The sequence below is a fragment of the Pteronotus mesoamericanus genome, unplaced genomic scaffold, assembly GCF_021234165.1.
Source record: "Pteronotus mesoamericanus isolate MK-2021 breed Mesoamerican mustached bat unplaced genomic scaffold, CSHL_Meso_final scaffold_1066, whole genome shotgun sequence".
Classification (NCBI taxonomy): domain Eukaryota; kingdom Metazoa; phylum Chordata; class Mammalia; order Chiroptera; family Mormoopidae; genus Pteronotus; species Pteronotus mesoamericanus.
The window spans coordinates 1,171,259-1,189,552 of record NW_026555299.1 but is presented as its reverse complement, the minus strand read 5'-3'; the positions used below and the strand labels follow the sequence as shown (position 1 = coordinate 1,189,552).

Genomic DNA, 18,294 nt, shown 5'->3' with positions numbered 1-18,294 from the left:
GGTAAATTTATACTATTTGTATAATGAGGCTCAGCCAGATTCTTTAATGCATAAATTATTTCCTAGTGTTTTTAAAAAAGATATTTTTAAAAAGCTACACTAAGGACATACTTTTACTAGTATAAGTTCCTTTAAAGCAGGATCATGACCCAGACATCAGCGTTTTCCCCTGTGGGGTATGACACGCACTTTGGGACTGATTCTTTGGGATAGTTTCATAAGTTGAGGCTAGAATTTTATCATTTTAGACTTCATTTGCTAAAGATGTAGCCTACTCCATTTACAGCTCATTTGCTTTCTTTTTGATTTTCCTTTGCTCAAAACAATAAATAGCACTGCCACAAACTGCATAATTAGGTTAACACTTTCATTGCTTTTTAAAAATCTCTCATCTAACCTAATTGTTTACCAGGTATTGTCCTGATACTTCATCATAGTGTTTTAGAAGTAGATTTCTATGCTACTTTTCCAAGAGGGAAGAAGAGCGTGTGATTTGCTTTTTCCCATCGCATTGTTAATACTGAAAGGAGAAGGTTAATTTTATCCCAGAGCATACTGTATGTTAGAGACAGGTTAGACACTGCCCTCTGAATCTGGTCAGGGAAAAGAAAAATGGAGTACATGACTCCTGAACGTTTTTCCTGTTCAGTTCAGAGATTCGGAATATGGTTTCCCCCTTTAGTCAACAAATTAAAAGTGGCATTTAGAATTACCATTGTCCCTCTTCTTGCTTGCCATCTTCATTTTAATGTCTGACTCTCTATAAAGAGTAACACATTTTCCACTCACAATTTACAATACTTGTCAGGGAATTTAGGAGTTTTCTGAAACCTGAAGTCTGTCTTTGGTAGTGTTGATTACTGGACAATTGCCTATTCTTTGGTGGACTTTCCATTTTTAGATTACGCCAAGCTCTACAGTCTTTACTTCTTTGGCAGAAGAACCCAAAGGCAATGGAGTATATTTTTTCCCCTTCCCCAGCCCAGCTTAAACAATGACTCACTTGGGCCCTAGGGCTTTGCTTCATACTTTCATTCAGAGGCCACTTTCTACCCTTGTTCTCCTTATTTGCTTTTAGTGTTCTGTTTGGAACCTTTTATATCCTTTGGCACATGGATTTTCCTCTGAGGTTATTGTCAGAGAAGTATGCAACACCACCCATAAACTGGAACAGACAAGCTAGCTATGTCCCATAAGCTATGTTGACTTATGGCAGCTGATATAGGTCAGAGTACAGAAAGAATATTTTGAAGGAAATGTAATTCCAAAAAATGTAGGGAGAAGAGTATTCTCCAAAAAGATATGAGTGCCAATGTCATCCAGTTAAAGACTGAAAGATTTCTCTCTATATAGGATGCTCTAGTGACTGATTAATATGTCCTTAGTGTATACATATTGGGGTGGGGAGGAAGCATGCAGAGGAATTGGACTCCAACAGTTTTAAGAGGGATATGGTTATGTGAAGAGACTTCCTTCCGGAAAGACTTAGTCTAATCTATAGTTCAGAGTCTTTCCTGTTTTGTTTTGTTTTTTTAATTTTTTTATTGATTGATTTTAGAAAGAGAGGGAGGAAGAGGGAGAGAGAGAAAGAGATCGCAACATCAGTTTGCTGCTCCACCCATTTGTGCATTCATTGGTTGATTCTTGTATGTGTCCTGACCAGGACTGAACCCGCAACCTTGCCATATTGGGACTGATGCTCTAACCAACTGAGCTACCTGGCCAGGGCTATAGTTCAGAGTTTTGCTGGACAAAAAATATACTTCCTGTTTTTGGCAGTGGTTCTCTCTGGTCTGGATTTTTCATTTTGATTTCAGCCTTCCGTAACTACCTATCTAATGACTTCCTGATTTTTCTTTTTGCAGTTTTAACAGCGTATGTCAGGGAACTCACATTCTCTTTCGGGAGTTCAGCTTCATCCAAGCCACCCCTCACAACAGGGCATCATTCTTACGGGCCTTCTGGAGGTGCTTCCGAACTGTGGGCAAGAATGGCGGTAAGTCTTTCCACAATTCTCCTTCTTTCCTTCCTTCCAAGCTTCTATTTTTCTTCTGTTCCTATAAATATTGTTTGAATACATGCTATTCAAGGCTCTAGACACACCTTACTTTTGAGGAGCTGTCTGTCTTATGTCAGAGATACTACTTCCAGTACTACTACCATCATATCACCATCACTAATGAGTGTGTTCAGAGCCAGGCGAAGCTCTGAGCACTTTACCTGTAGTAATTCACCTACTCTTCACAACATCCCTCTGTGGTAGATACTGTAACTAATGAAAGTGAGGATCAGAGGGGTTAAGTACCTTGGCAAGGTTAAACAGTAAATGCTGGGGCCAGATTCCTACCCAGGCAGTCTGGCTCCAGAGCCTTCACTCTTGGCAAGTATTAAAACACCACACAGTAAGTTCAAGAAATGATGTGAATGCAAAGAAGGAAACTCCCTGAGTACAGGGGTGGGATGGGGATACTATCGTTAGAAAAGGGGGAGAGAGTGGATTAGAGAAGACTCTCCTGAGAACTGGCTGTTTGATCTAAGTTGGGAAGGAAGAGTAGGAGTTGGTCACGTGGGTAAAGGAGAGAAGGGCATTCTAGGTAGAGCGTGTGAGGTGGTGAAGCACGAAAGAATCTGGAATATTTAGGAAACCGAGAAGATCAGAATGACTAGGGTTTGTGAAGGAGGTGGGGAGAGAAGAGTCTGTAATGGAATAAAGGAAAGAGTCAGGTACCAAAAGACCACTTTTTTTTGCCACTAAAAAAAGAAGTATCTTCTGTAGGTACTATACGAGGGATTTTAGACTGACACATGGTGTGATGATATCTGAGTTCTAGAAAGAGCATTCTAGAGGCAGCATGGAAATGGTTTACAGGGTGAGCATAGTTAGCGGACTCGGATTAGTTGAAGTGAGAGGTAACAAGAGCCAAAACTAAGGCAGCATCCATAGAGACGGAGTGGGTACTTTCAGATAGAATCCGCAGGACTTGGTAATTTGGTTTTGGCATGTAAGGTGAGCACGAAGGCCGTTGATGAATTTCCAGGTAAGTGTGCAGTTCTGTTGCATTAAGTGCACTCACAGAGCTCTGAAACCATCCCCACCGTGCATCTCCAGAACCTCTCGTTTTCTCAGACTGAAACTCTGTCCCCATTGAGCACTAACTCCATTCTCCCCTTCCCCCAGCTCCTAGCAACCACTGTTTCACTCTTCTGTCTCAATGCATTGGACTACTCTAGGTGTCTCATATTAGTGGAATCATGTTATATTTATCCTTCTGTGAATTATTGTGACTTATTTCATTTTGTTATGTCTTCACAGTTCATGCATGTGGTGGCAAGTGCCAGAATTTTCCTCCTTCTTAAGGGTGAAGAGCACTCCATTGTATATATATATATTTTCTTCATTCGTTCATCTATTGATGGACACTTGGGTCATTTCTACCTTTTGGTTAATGTGAATAAGACAATATAAGTTTTGGAAAAGTTGGTATTTCTTTGGGACACAGTTAGAAAGCTCCAGTAAGTAAGCAGCAGGAAATATGGGACTGGTTTTAGACATGTAGATTTCAAGAAGTAGAATAAAGTTGACTAAAGTTTTTCATTTCACGTTATACATCCTTGAGAGGAGCTACAAGCACTGGGAAATGCACATTTTTATATTTGCATACTGTTGGTATGGCATATTCTGGTTATATTCTAAGGAAGATATTAAGAAAAACACTGATTAAAAATGTCTTTATTGCCCTGGCCAGGTTGCTCGGTTGGTTGTAGCATTGTCCTGTACACCAAAGGGTTGCGGGTTTGATCCCTGGTTGGGAGCATGTGGGAGGAAACCAATTGATATTTATCTCTCGTATCAGTGTTTTCTTTGTCTCTCTCTCTCCCCCTCTTTCTCACCCCCTTCTCTCTTTAAGATAAATTTTTTTCAAAAACATATCCTCAGGTGAGCATTAAAAAAATGGCTTTATTGACACTTTAAAGATCTGGGTGAGATGAAAGGCAAAAGGTACCCACTGAGAACTTTTTAAACATGGAATTAGATTTTTACATTCAGAATATTAAAATTGATTAAATTGCTCCAAAATTTCCAGATTTAAAATCTCTACATCAAAATCTTTGTTTGCATCTGATTTTAAGGGTGTGTATATTCCCACATTCATATTGTGATATTCCAAATTCGTACTGAATACCTTTAAAACAGTTTGTTTAGTGATTGTAACTTAGAAGAAGGCCTAAACTATTTCCTCACTCACTCAACAAATATTTCTGGTAGACTTAACCGTGTGTCAGGCACTGGGGTCAGATTAAGCGAACACACAACACTCCCTGCTTTTGTTAAATTTGTAAGAACCCCCACCCCATCATGCTCTGATGGATGTTACTGCTACTTTACATATCACTACTGAAACTGTTTTTCTAAAACTCCTTCTGCCTAGTATCTTACTAGACCATTGCCATTATCCTAAGAAATAGGTAAGGTAGGTATTATTGTGCCCATTTTATAAACAATGAAATTGTCTAACTTGTATAATTGCACAGTGGATTAGTAACAAAGTTGGAACTAGAACTCATATTTACTAATTTGCTAATGTGCTATTTCTACAAGTCCAATCACACATAGTTTTCTGTAACATGAACTCTAGAGGTCATCCATCTTAATTACACTATTGGACAAGAAATACTGAATATGCTGAGAATAGCGTCGCCTCCTTTACATATGTGCTAGTGGGCAAAAATCAGTGAGAGCCAAGTTTAAGTGAACCACCTCAGAAAAGCTAACCCATTGATCTCTACATAAATAAAACTGGGAGCTGTGAATGTATAGGTGAAGTCTGTACTATTTCCTGATCCTTTTCCAGCCCTTTAATCAGTCAGCAAATATGTATTGAATATTCACTATATTGAAGAATGGTGCACATAGAGCTGGTTTCTGTGAAATAGCACATGGAGATAGACAACTATGGAAAACAGTCTTTAAATGTCCTTAATTCTCTTCCTAATTTAGAACTGGGGCCTCTTCAAGAATTTATTTACTATCACAGGGGATCCATATAGCATTTGGACTCTCAGCAGATGTGGGTTTCTTTATCTTTCTTATAGCAGCTGCCAGTGATTGATTTATCCAGCTGCTGAGAGGGAGCACCTCCAGGTTCTCCCTGTTTTTATACAAGACCTAGATTTTATCCTGGATATCTTTTGCTCTGGTTCTTAAACAGACGGTTTCTGGTTTCTTAAAGACCACATGCAACAATTGTGTCTAGATGATACTGAAATCTTTAAATAGTTTCAATACATTCTCAGTTTATTCCAAGAAACTTTAGAATATTTTTCAGTCCCAGAATGTGCCAGTCCCCAATTTTAATCCAAAACAAGCAAAAAGCATTCAGAGGCAAGATTGCAAAAGGAAGTATTAAGCCCCATTTTTTCAATTAGAATTCCAGGTACCAGGCTCCTACTCAGTGGAACTCCTATTATAGTATTCTCCTGCAGACAACTTCTTAGAGTTCCATGCACACATGATAGCATTATCCAGAGGAAATAACTCTTCTGGGAGGTAGCAAAGAAGAGCAGAGTTCCAGCCGAATACATCTAAAAATGAAGCCTCTTGTAGAAAACTAAGGACTTGGTTCCTCCAGAAACAGTTTTTTCAAGTTTTTAGCAAGTACGGGGATACAATGTCATTTCTACGTATTTGAGTATTGAATGATGCGTATTTTCCTATGTCTGAATTTCAAATAACCTCAGGAAGACTATAGTGAACCTCCTGCTACTAGGCAACTTTAGACTCTTGGAAACAAAAAGATCTACTCAAACACAAAAAGCCTTTAAAATTTAGCTTCTCACTGTGGTATTTCTTTCAATATAGAAAGATTAATCTGAATTTTCCAAGTCTGGCAAAGATTGGAATTCCCTTAAAGTAAATCTTCACTTCTGTTTAGGGATATTGGCTCTAAAGAACTTTCATCCATAGTTTATTTTCACAGTTTATTAGAATTTAATTTTGAGCTTTGTGTTTTTACCAATGAATGAAATTCTCTCTCTCTCTCTCTCTCCCTCTCTCTCTCTTCATTTAATAAAATAATGATAGGTACTTCCTCTTCTGCCCATGAAGAAGTGCCTACTAAGGGAATTATCCTGCCATAAATAACCAGAAAATCAGACAATGCCCAGTGTCTGAAATGGGACTGTGGTCCCTGAGAGGGAGTTGCCAAGAGACAGTACAGGAAAGATGGTGGTCAAAGAGTCCAGGAGTCTTTGACTATTGAGGAGTGGAGGTGAAGGGACAGAGATTGGGGTTATGGGAAAGCAAGGTAGCCAGAATTTACAGTGCAGAGTACCAGAGAGGGGGAAGTAGCTCAGTAAGTTCTGGAGAGCTGCAAGTCGATATTGGAGCCTTTGGCTATAAACTCTGCACATATGTAGACTGGAGAAAGAACCACCAGAAAACAGTAGACCAAACAATTCCTGCACTATACACAGGGCTAGGAATAGTTCACACTTCTACCAGTCAGAGTTGAGAAACCTCAAAATACACAGAACATTGGCATTGGATAGAATTGTGAGCGGCTTAAAAGCAAAAAAGGCTTCAACTGATATGCACGTAACTTAACTATATACCTAAACAAAATTAATAGTCCTTAAAGGAATTCAGTGAAATCCAGCATTCAACAACATAAAATTCACGAAGTCAGGTATCCAATTAAAAATTGTCAGACAGGCCCTGATGGGTGTGGCTGAGGTGATTGGGTGTCCTCCCACGCAGAGAAAGGCCACTGGTTCGATTCTCGGTCAGGATACGTGACTGTGTTGCAGGCCCAGTCCCCAGTTGGGGCACATGTGAGAGGCAACTAACCAATGTTTCTCTCTCTCTCTTTCTCCTTCCCTTTCCCTCTATCTAAAAATAAATAAGTAAAATCTTTTTAAAAATAAGAAATAAATGGCCAGACATTAAAAGGGGCAGGAAATATGACCCATAACTAGGAGGAAAAAAGTCAATCAGTAGAAACACAGAGACAGAAATGACAGAGATGATCAAATTGACTAAAAAGGACCTTTAAACAGTTTTTTTTAAGTCCTATTAATATGATCAAATGTGTAATGAATCTAATTAATAGATAAATGGGAGATATTAAAAAGATCCAAGTGGAATCTCTAAACATAAAAAATATAATATCAGAAATGAAATAATAGTAATAATAGCAATTAACATTTATTAAGTGCTTCCTATGTAGATTATCTCATATTTCTTAACAATCCTATGTGGTAAGTAGATATTTTTATTATATATTTTTGTATAGAAAATGAAATTGAGATCTAGAAGTTTGATAACTTGTTCTAGGTCCCACATGTAATAAGTGAAAAAGCCGAACCAGAGAAGCCAGAAAGCTGGCTAGGGAGAGTATTGTTTTTTAATGTGTTCTCAATCAGATAGTATATGAGATGCTTAAAATATGATTGCGTAAATGGCAACACTTGCCCTCAAGGAGCTCACTTTTCAGAAGAAGAAACAGAGCAGTCTAGAAATAGTTTCCATAGAGTATAAGTGATGATTAGAGTCATGTATAACATTCAGTAACAGTACATGGGAGGAAGTAGTTTTTCCTGCAGAAGCTGGGGAGGGCTATAAAAGAGCAAAGGCAGTTAGGATGGATCTTGTAGAGAAAGCTGTTAAGCAAATAAAGAGTACCTTTTCGAGAGAAAAAAACAAGATTTTTAAAAGTATGATGACAGGAAACAACATGGTTCCTTTAGGAAACATTAAGAAATTCATTGTGGTGGTTCTTAGCACATACGAAGGAAATCGGTACAACCTTATGAATTTGTGCAGTATTTTCACAAAGTATGGAAGATAGAATGGAAGGCAGGTAGTAAGACTGAAGACAAAAAGCAGTTACGAGTCAATTACAATAGAACAGCAATTGGCATGGAAACACAGACCTATTTAAGGAGCTGGTTTGACAGGACTTGTGGATGGATTGGGTGTGAGGTGTGGGCGAGAAGAGTCAGGCAAGACTGAGCACTGGAATCTAAAGTATCACCAATTTCATCCATGCTGTTAATTTTCCCTTTCCTTTTTTCTTTCCCCACTTTTTATGTTTTACTCTGAATTCACTGTTGTTTTTTCTTCACAGTACGGTTATAATCACTCATTTGACAAACATCAGTCTGTCAGTTGTTGGTGATGCAGTAGTGAGTTGAAGTGACAGACATTCCTGCTCTCACTGAGTTGTGGTCTAATCTGAGATTTGAATAAAATTCCTGCTTTTAAAAAAGGATCTCACATTCTAGGAATCAGGGAATTGCAGTGGGTCTGAATGATCATATGGTAAGAATTGTTAACTTTTTCCTAAATATTGAACGTTATAGTGGGTGAAGTGATCGCAAGGAAAATTACAGACAATTGAGGCTGAAAAAAAGGTTTGGTCTGATTTCTCTGTATAATTACCTCAAAATTCTACTTGATTTTGCTTGTCACTAATCCTCATCCTCACCACTAAAAACCATTCTGTGAGGATTAGCTGTATTTACTTCAGGGGTGGGGTGGCTGTCTGGTTTGAAATATTAAAGAATATTTGTAGCTTTTGTAATTTTTTAAACAAACAAACGTGAATCCTGCCATGTAGTCTCTTCGCCCCTCTGGTTTCCCCTGGCCAGTCGCCGTCCCCTGCTCCGCCAGTGCCTCCCCGCACCTCATTTCCCCCAGAAACCCGGGGGGGCCGACAAGCAACTTTGTCAGTCTCAGATTCCTGTTTCCTAGCTCCCGTTTCACTTATTTCTCCTTGGTTCCTAATTTTCCTTCTTTCTTTTATTTTTTATTTTTTTTTATTTTTACTTCCTTCATCAAAATCTTTTCTCCAAGGAGAACATTGACATTTGATGTCCCCTCAAAGCGTTCACCTCACTACCTTCAATGACTTTAACCCCTCCCTCTATTTAATTTTTCCTTTTTCCTATTTTGGCTATTTGGGGCTGTCACACATGTCACACAAGCATTCCTGGAATGCGTTGTCACCACCTCCTTTCCCACCCAACCCTCCTCATGCTCCACACAAAATACTCTTAGGTTGCTAACCTCTCTTTATCCTTTTAGGTCTTAGTTTAAAGGTCAGCTCCTTAAAGGAGCCTTCTCTGTGAGGCCTTTTCTCATGTGAATATACCTTTCATTATTCTTTTTTACATCACCCTGTAATTTTTAGTCAAATCATTTAGTATAGTTTCTGACTACATATTTTTTGGATGACTCTTTACTTAATGTTCATTTCCCTTATTAAATTAAAAACATTATGAGGGCAAGAACCTTGTTGGTTAGGCCACTAACTGTATTCCTAGCACCTAAGATACATAAGTGATTTTTTTTGACATTTAATATGAAGGCTCACAATTTTCCAATCACTATACAGAGGGCAAATTATTGAATGGATTATATTATCATCTCTTGTTTTAGAGGGTAGGGTTGATTTTGAAAATATGCTTTATACTAACTTTTCAAATTGTATAAGAGCATTGATTTAAAATAATAATAGCTACCAGTTATCAGCCACTTCCTATGTGGAAAACACTTGCATATTTTAACATCATGTCCAACGTGCCCCACTAAAAACTAGCCCATTAAAAGCTATGCTATATTAAATGACACCTAATTGAAATATTTAGTACCCACAAGTGCTTACAAACAAGAATTAGAAAGATTTAGATCCTGATCTGTGTGCTAACGTTAAACATTGGTGAGGATCTGACTAATGGTACCTCTTTTCCTTCTTTTGTATTCTGGATCCAGCCGTTATGCTATGAAAGAGATCACATGCTAGTGGTCAGCTGATTGCATGTGCCTTGGACTGCAGTTATGTTTTCTCTGGTTTGTAGTGTTAAAAATAATTTTTAAAAAATTAGATGCCAACATTTAACATAAAAATCTCAATTCAAGTTCACTTACAGAATGGAAAATCCAATACCGTGCCCACATTCCAAGAGGGAGACGGTTCGCCAGGGCAGCGGTGCAGCTGCTCCCCTCAGACTGGGTGTGTGGCCTCAGATTCACCACCATCCCCAGCTGCCTTGCCTCCCCTGCTTATGTTTCCTGCCCGGCCTCTGCAGGCATTTGGGTTTGCTACCATCGCTAGAACTTCTTGGTCCATTTATAATCACTTGAAAGAAAGGTAGAGTTACACTGTTAATTCAGAAGAACAAGGAGTCAGAAGCTTATTCCTCAATAAGATTCTCTTTCTCGTTTCTCCTTGTTATCATGATGTCTCAAAATTTTTTTTGAATTAGAAGGGACCTCAGAAGTCATCTCATCTCAAAACTAAGTCTCAGGTTTTTTAAAATTTAATTTAATACATATGCGTTTTTCTCTATTGTGATAAAATATACACAACATAAAATTGACCTTCCTAACCACTTTTAAATTGAGAAATCCTTTTTTTTTTTTTGGTGGTAAAATATCAGTAACATAAAATTGACCATTTTAACCATTTTTAAGTGTACAGTTCTGTGGCATGGACTACATTTACATTGTTGTGCAGCCATTACCACCTTCCATCTGCCTTCTTTCTTCCCAAACTGAAACCTTTTACTCATTAAAAAATAAAGCCCCGTTTCTCCCTCCTCCATCCCCTGATAACCCTATTTTTCTTTCTGTCTCTAAGTGAAATCATACAATATTTGTAGTTTTGTGTCTGATTTATTTCACTAAGCATGATGTTCCAGAGCTGTTGTAGCATATATCTGAATTCCATTCCTTTCTATGGCTGAATAATATTCCATTGTGTATATATATTGTATTTTGTTTATCTATTCATCTGTCGCTGGACACTTGGGCTGTTTCTACCTTTTGGCCATTGTGAATAACACTGCTATGAACATAAATGTACGAGTTACGGTCTGAGTCCCTGGCTTTGATTCTTGGGTATATTCTTAGGAGTGGAATTGCTGGCTCATGTGATAAATCTACGTTTAATTTTTTAAGAAATCACCATGGTGTTTTCTACAGTGGCTACACTATTTTACATTTTTACCAGCAATTCACTAGATTTCCAGTTTCTCCCAGTTCTCACCAACTCTTGACTATTTCCTACTGTTTTGGTTGTAGGCATCCAAATGGGTGTAAAGTAATATCTCATTGTGGTTTTGATTTGCATTTCCCTAATAACTAATTAATGATATTGAACATTTTTTCATGTGCTTGTTGGCCATTTATATATCTTCTTTGGAGAAATGTGTAAGTCCTTAGCCCATTTTTAATTGCTTTGTTTATTTTTTGTTGTCCAAGTTGTAGTTCTTAATATATTCTGGATATAAATCCCTTATTAGATATAAGATTTGCAAATATTTTCTCTTATTCTGTAGTTTGTCTTCTCGTTTTCCTGAGAGTATCCTTTGAGCACAGAAGGTCTTAATTTTGATGAAGTCTAATTTATCTATTTTTCTTTTCTTCACTCTGCTTTTGGTGTTATAGCTATGAAATCATTGCCAAATCCAACATCATGAAGATATTAGATTTTTTTTTTTGGAGTTTTATAACCTTAGCTCTTAAGTTTAGGTCTTTGATCCACTTTGAGTTAATTTTTGTATAAGGTGTGAGGTAAGTGCCCAGCTGCCTTCTGTTGCATGTGGATATCCGGTTTTCCCGGCACCCCTTGTTTCAAAGACTTACCTTTTAAACACCCCAACCAGGGACCAAACCCGCAACCTAGTCATGTGCCCTGACTGGGAATCAAACCCACAACATTTCAGTTTCTTCTCCAACCGAGCCACACCAGCCAGGGCAGCCCTTGTTTTTTATATGATCTACTACTCAGAGAGAGAGGTGAAGGGAGGGAGAGAGGGAGAGAAATAGCAATGTGCCAAAGATACACAGATCAGTTGCCTCTTAGGGGCACACCCCTAACCAGGGACCTGGCCAGCAGCCTAGGTAGGCATGTGCCCTGACTGGGAATTGAACTGGCAACCTTTCAGTTCTCAGGCCAGCACTCAATCCACCGAGCCACACCAGCCAGGACGAATTTTTCAGTACATTGCTTTTCTAGTCCCAGTACAAAAACAACTACATTTTTACCACTTTATTTGTTAGTATCTTAATACTTAAAGGCTTCTATTTTATAATTATCAAGCATTTTATAAAGTAACAAATCTACTTTGTTTGGTTCCGTAACCACATATAGAAACAAATAACAGGAGAATTTGATAACACCTGTACTCTCACCCAGTACCATTTAAACATTTTATGTAACCTCAGCCTATATGCCAGTATATTGGGTGGGGCAAAAGTAGGTTTACAGTCGTTCGTGTGGAAAAAGACATGCAGGTTGTGATTATTACAACAGCTTTGTTAACTCTGTGTTTTGCGTACTAACAACTCTACGCCTACTCTTGCCCCACCCTGTAGTCCTGGGCTAAAAAGAAGAGGAAAAAAACAGAGAAGATAAAAAACTTCCTACTGGGTGACACATTTAACAGTTCAAATATACAAGTATGTATTTGTGGAGAAGGAGAAACCCCACAATGAGTTAATCTGAGAACACAGATTGATGGTATCAACATATTAAAATTTACTATGTAACATATTTAGTGTGTGTTTTCTTAGAGATTTTAACTAAAGGTATGTTCTTAATAAGAAAAGTATTAAAATCAAACATTTGTATAGCCTTACAAACGCCTCTGAAAAATTCTAGGCTTCTGGTTTGAAAACTACCGATGCACATCAACTCTCACCCCTTAAGATACTGTATAAAACTGAGGCCCTAGGTCTGCCAGCTAGTTGCTAGTTCAGGTCTTCTGGCTCTCAGTCAAGTGCTCTTGCCCTGATTCTGAATGAACACAAATATATTTTATGTCATTTAGTCTCTGAGATCAATGTATAATTCCCTAGTTCTAAAATGTAATCAGTGTAGTTAAGGCAGAAGAATATGTATTGTCTGTGATTTTATATCTTCTTTCATTGCTTTACAGATGGAGGAAAGACAGCTGCAAGTTCTTTAATTTTAAGTTCCATTTTACCTGTCTTCAAGATTAAAAATAGTTATTCCATCTTTTATTAAAATTTAAAAATCATGATTCTTATTACTGAGGGGAGTATAGTACTTGATTTACTGACTATTCTATGCTTTGAAGAACATAAGCAGAATTTGAAAATTCTTTGGAAATACAACCAAGGGTTTTTTTTAAAGTTAGGCCGAAGTGAGACTTGACCATGACATGGGTCGACGTAAGAAACATCCAAATCTGTGGAGAATTTTTATGAATTTATTTGAGCCAAACTGACAACGATTACTGTGAAGCAAAATCTCAATGGATTGAGAAAGCACCCCGGCGAATGGTAGTTTTGTAGCTTATTTTACACATTAGAATCAATGGAGGAGACGGAAGGTTACTTGCAATGCCTTAGTGGTAAATTAAGAGGCAGAAGAAAGCAAAATGGGGAAACCTCTGGGATTAGATAAAAAATAGGACAGTGAGACACTTCTTTGAAATTGATGTGTAGAGGAGAGTTTATAATTAACACGTACAGCACATAGAGGTAGTATTCGGGGGACAAGGGACCAACGAGGGGCTCTGTGGTCTGGCCCTCTGGAGCGGTGGGTGTGCCGTGCGGGGTCTGGAAAAGAAGATCACTCTGACATTCCATAGGTCTGTCATCTTAGATCCAAAAAGACACAGACAGGCTCACTTAAAGTAATGCTTGGCCTTTGTCAAGGAAGCTACTGGCCGAGGATGTGACTAACTGCTAGGACTCACTTTTAGTTAGAAATTGGTATTTTCAGATCATCCTCAGTGGTTACATTCAGTCTCTGAGTTTGTAGGGCCCGCCATCCTGGCCTCCCCTGAGCTTGGCAGGTTTAGTATATGGCCCCTTCTTCATCCAGACGTCGCTAAACCTATTCTCTAAAGTAGACTTACCAGAAAATAGAATGGTATCTCTTAGGCTTCAGAAATCCCTTGCTCTTCTGGTTCTGTTAGAAAAGAAAGTAAATGACTAAATTAAAGTTTACACACCATGAATCAAAATAAAACCACCTTAGGTTAAAGATGTCAATTAAATAAACCATACTCTAATTTGGTTGTTTTGGTGGGTTTTAAGCTGGAAGGATATAAAAGCAAGCATAAGTAGTGTTGAAAATTTAATCTTTTCCAGTTTTATTTTGCTTGGCATAACCTGCTCGTCATTCCCACTGCCACCACCTGACCCTAATTTAGAACTCTAATTAAACACACTGGAGAGGTTGTCAAAATGACAGATTTCTTGATCCCATCTCCAACCTGCTGAATCAGAGTCAGCAGGGGAGGGGCCTGGAAATTTATTTTTTAACAAGCATTTCAGGTGATTCTTATTATAGCTCAAATGTGGGAAACATTGACTAACTTAACTTTTTTCTTTGCTCCAATCCTTGCTCTACATTAGTGGTTTTCAACCCTGGTTGCATATCAAGTTCACTTTGGGAGCTTTTAAATACTAATGTCCAGGCCAATTAATCAGACTATTCAGTCGGAATTTTGGGGGCTAGGGCCTACAGACTTTTTTAATGTTTTAAGTTTAAAAAAAATTGTATTGCAGTATAACATAAGTAGAGAAATATGCAAAATAATAAATGTACAGCTCAATGGATTTTTACAAAGTAAACATACTCATGTAATGTCCATTCAGATAAAAGCAGAGAACATTACTAGCACCCTGGAGACCTTTCCCAGGCCCCTCCTGCTCATTTCTCTCCTCTAGTCTAACTTTTATCACCATAAAGTAGATATGCCTGATTTTGAACTTCATGTAGCTATAACCAAAGAGCATGAACTCTTTGGTGTCTAGCTTTTTCTTCTTTTTTAAAAAAATGCTCACCTAATGACATATCCAGAGATGGAGTAAAGGGGCTGGGGAGTAGGGGAGAGAGAGAAAAGAAAGAAACAAACAAACAAACAAACTGATGTGAGAGAAACATCAATCTGTTGCCTCCTGTATGTACTTGTCCAGGGACCAAACCCACAACCTAGGTATGTGCTCTGACTGGGAATCAAACCTGCAACCTTTCGGTTTGTGGGAAGACGCTTCAACCAACTAACCCACACCCAGCAAGTGCTAGCTTCTTTTGCTCAACATTATATTTCTGGCTTGTTGCTGGGTTTAGCTACAGTTTGTTCTTTTTTATTGTACAGAATTCCATTTTATGTATAAACCACAGTTTATCCATCCATTCTGCAGTAGGTGGCATTTGGGTTGTTTTCAGTTTTGGACTAGTACAAATGTCACTATAAACATACTCTTATAGGTCTCTTGGTATGTACGAGAGGGGAGCCAAAAAATATCAGGAATTTATTTATAAAAAATTGTGTACTTACTCTTACATGTTTAAACTTCAGTCACCTTCAAAGTACTCTCCATTTGATGTAGTACACCTATTGAGACATTTTTTACCACTGCTCAAAACAGGTTTTAACTCATCAATTTTGATGCCTTTTAGTGCTCCTGCCATTTTTTATTTCACTTCTTGCGCACAGGCAAAACATTTCCCTTTGAGGACTTTTTTTCATCTGGAGAAACAAAAAAAATGTCACTTGAGGTGAGATCGGTGAGTAGGGAGAGCGGAGCATGGGGCTCATGCCATTTTTGGTCAAGAACTGCTGAACACACAGTGTGGTGTGGGCAGGTGCACTCGTTAATCACCCATCGTGAAATGAGCAAAGGCGCTGAAAGAGTCAAAAAAAAAATTCACTGAAGCCAAATGCACCCTCTCACAATAACACCAGCTAGTACGCTGATACAGATAGGTTCCTAGAACACTCACCTATCGGAGGAAGCCTGTACTACAAGGGGCAGCCCTCCAGAAGGGAATTCCGGTTTTTAGGGGGAGTCCCCCTCATATTTAGTAGTGGAATTGTTGAGAATGTATATGTTCAGTTTTAGCACATATTCCCAGATTTCCAAAATGATTGCACCATTTCCCACATTTCACTGAGTTTGTGAGAGTTCCTGTTGCTCTGCAACTTTTTGTGGAGCCCATGAATTTTAAAAGTTCTGCAGATGATTCCAATACACATTTAAGCTTGAGAACTACTGCAAGGCCTTTTATAAATGTAATTCTGTGAAGCACAGGCCTGGGCTTGTCACCCCTACTTATAACATCAGTGGTTCTGTATCACCTACTAATGACGTATGAATTCCATTACCTTACATTTTAGGCCACTCCTGATCTAACCCCGGCTTTTCCAACCCCCGCTCTCCTAGTCTTAGCCTACATTCACCACATACTCACTTTCCCCCTAACCCTACCTAAGTTTTTCCCCTTGCACACCATTTTTTATGCTTTTCTATCTGTGTAGAACATTCTCGAATGTCTGTTACATTCCTGCTCATCCTCAAGTAGACCCAGCTCAAGTAATACATCTTCTAGAAGTCCTTGTGATTCCCACTTCCATCTTTCCTTGCTCTCCCTTACCTCCATTCAAAAGTGAGCTGTCTTACCATACATACTTCATCATATCTTGTATTTAGTTACTGGCAAACAGATACCCTCTTTACTAAGATAGTGCATGGGGTTACGAATGAATCAATTTTTATGTCTTTGCTACTTCCCTATCTAGATTGTAACTTTGTACTATCAAGCTTCATGGGAAGCTCTAAAGAGAAAGACTTAAGAGTTAAGTGGCCCTGGGTTCAAGTGGCCTGTTTATTGGCTATAGCTATGTGGCCATAGTCAAGTTACTTTTTCTAGACCTTACTTTTCTCATCTGTAATATGGATCATATACTACTTCAACGTTGTAAGAACTAAATGAAATAACAGACTAAAGCATTCGGTAGGAATGTTATGTTATGTTATACTTATGTTTAATGCTTACGTTATACTGCAATACAATTTTTTTTAAACTTAAAACGTTAATTTTGGCTCAGTCAATGCCCACTGCTTTTGCCATGGTTATAAGTATCATTGTTAGCTCCCTTGAAGGCTGAGACAGCGTATTTTGTCTCTGAATCTCCATTCAGTGCCTTTGCTTGTGGTAGGTGCTCAGTAAATGCTGGGTAAATAAGTTAGTAAATGCCTGCTGGATGGGCTATGCTTATTTATAGTCCGTTTCCAATAATTCAGCCTGTCTTGGAAGGAGCAGTTGAAATTTCAGTTTAACAATGAGATATAGACAGAAAGTACAGTTTCTACCACAAACTTTAAAAACAATATTAAAAAGGCCAAATTCCCAGTTTAACCATACAACAGCTGCTCTCCTTCTGCTGCCAGGAAATAGGGAAAACCCTCCAAGAGTTATTTGCTGTTTGTTTGTTCATCTTCTGATAAACATGCCATGACTTGGGCAGAGCATACACTTCCCCTGCAGGCAAGCGTGGGTTTGGGAAGTTGCATGTAGCAGCAATAGGAAGAAATCCCCCGCTCCGTGGGAGAGGTTCTTACAAGGACTCAGCTAACTCCATTTGCAGTTTTGCTGAGTTATTTACCAAGATGAAGGGACTGGGTGTGGCAGGTCTAAGATTCCTCCTGGGAAGTCACTTCAAGAATCTTCTTAATGTCTTTGCCCTTCATCTTTGCTCTCTGGCTTCGGTGCAAGGGTGCAGCCAGTCGCACCCAGTTGGCTGCTGTTCCCAGCACTGAATTCTTTGAAGCCAGTTGTTGCAGCCAAGGGTTCCCTACCCTGTTCTTTCCCTCTTGCCTTGATTTAAAAAACAGTTCTGGAAATTCTCATCTGGCCTGGAGAGTGATGAGAAGGAACATTGTGGTTAGCAAGCTGTTTTTCTAGATGCATGGCACCAAAAAGGACCTTTAGAACTTTAAATTATTTCTCAAAAACCCAAGATTGATGGATTTTACATGAGCAAATTATACAAAGTATGCTCAGCCATCACCATTACCATTTAAAAGTATTTTAGTGCTAAGGGGCTGAACAAATGAGATGGAACTGATACCAGAGCGCATTTATCACCACCTGTGACACTCACAGGAGGAACGCAAGACTGTGCTCACTGATTAAAACTTAAGGAAAGATATGTAACGAAACATACAAAGATTAATGAGTAGTCCATGAAAATGCTTACCAGGTGGCCAGTATGTTTTAAAATATGAACAAGTGAATGAATTTAACTGTGTTATAATCACAGTAGTTCAGATGACAGAAGAATTATTGGTAGACTGAAAAATAAGTAATTTCAGTGTTCAAAACCTTATTTGTCATGCAAATTGGCCAGTAATTCCTTAGAAACACATATTTACTTTTAAAATAATTTCAGGAAGCAATGAAGAGATAAAATCCTAGGCAGACACTTAAAAAATCTGTATCGTCTCAAGTTGCAGTCAGCATGATACGG

General features: G+C 38.4%; 1 protein-coding gene across 2 annotated transcripts in view; it reads left to right on the top strand.

The window, feature by feature from the left end:
- The window catches only part of CSTPP1 (centriolar satellite-associated tubulin polyglutamylase complex regulator 1), a 150,739-nt gene that overhangs the window by 57,553 nt on the left and 74,892 nt on the right, over nucleotides 1–18,294 (top strand). For both annotated transcript variants that reach the window (XM_054587057.1, XM_054587056.1), the window contains exon 3: nucleotides 1,866–1,996. In XM_054587057.1, coding sequence (XP_054443032.1) covers nucleotides 1,866–1,996 — 131 coding nt within the window. The remainder of the gene's footprint in view (nucleotides 1–1,865; nucleotides 1,997–18,294) is intronic.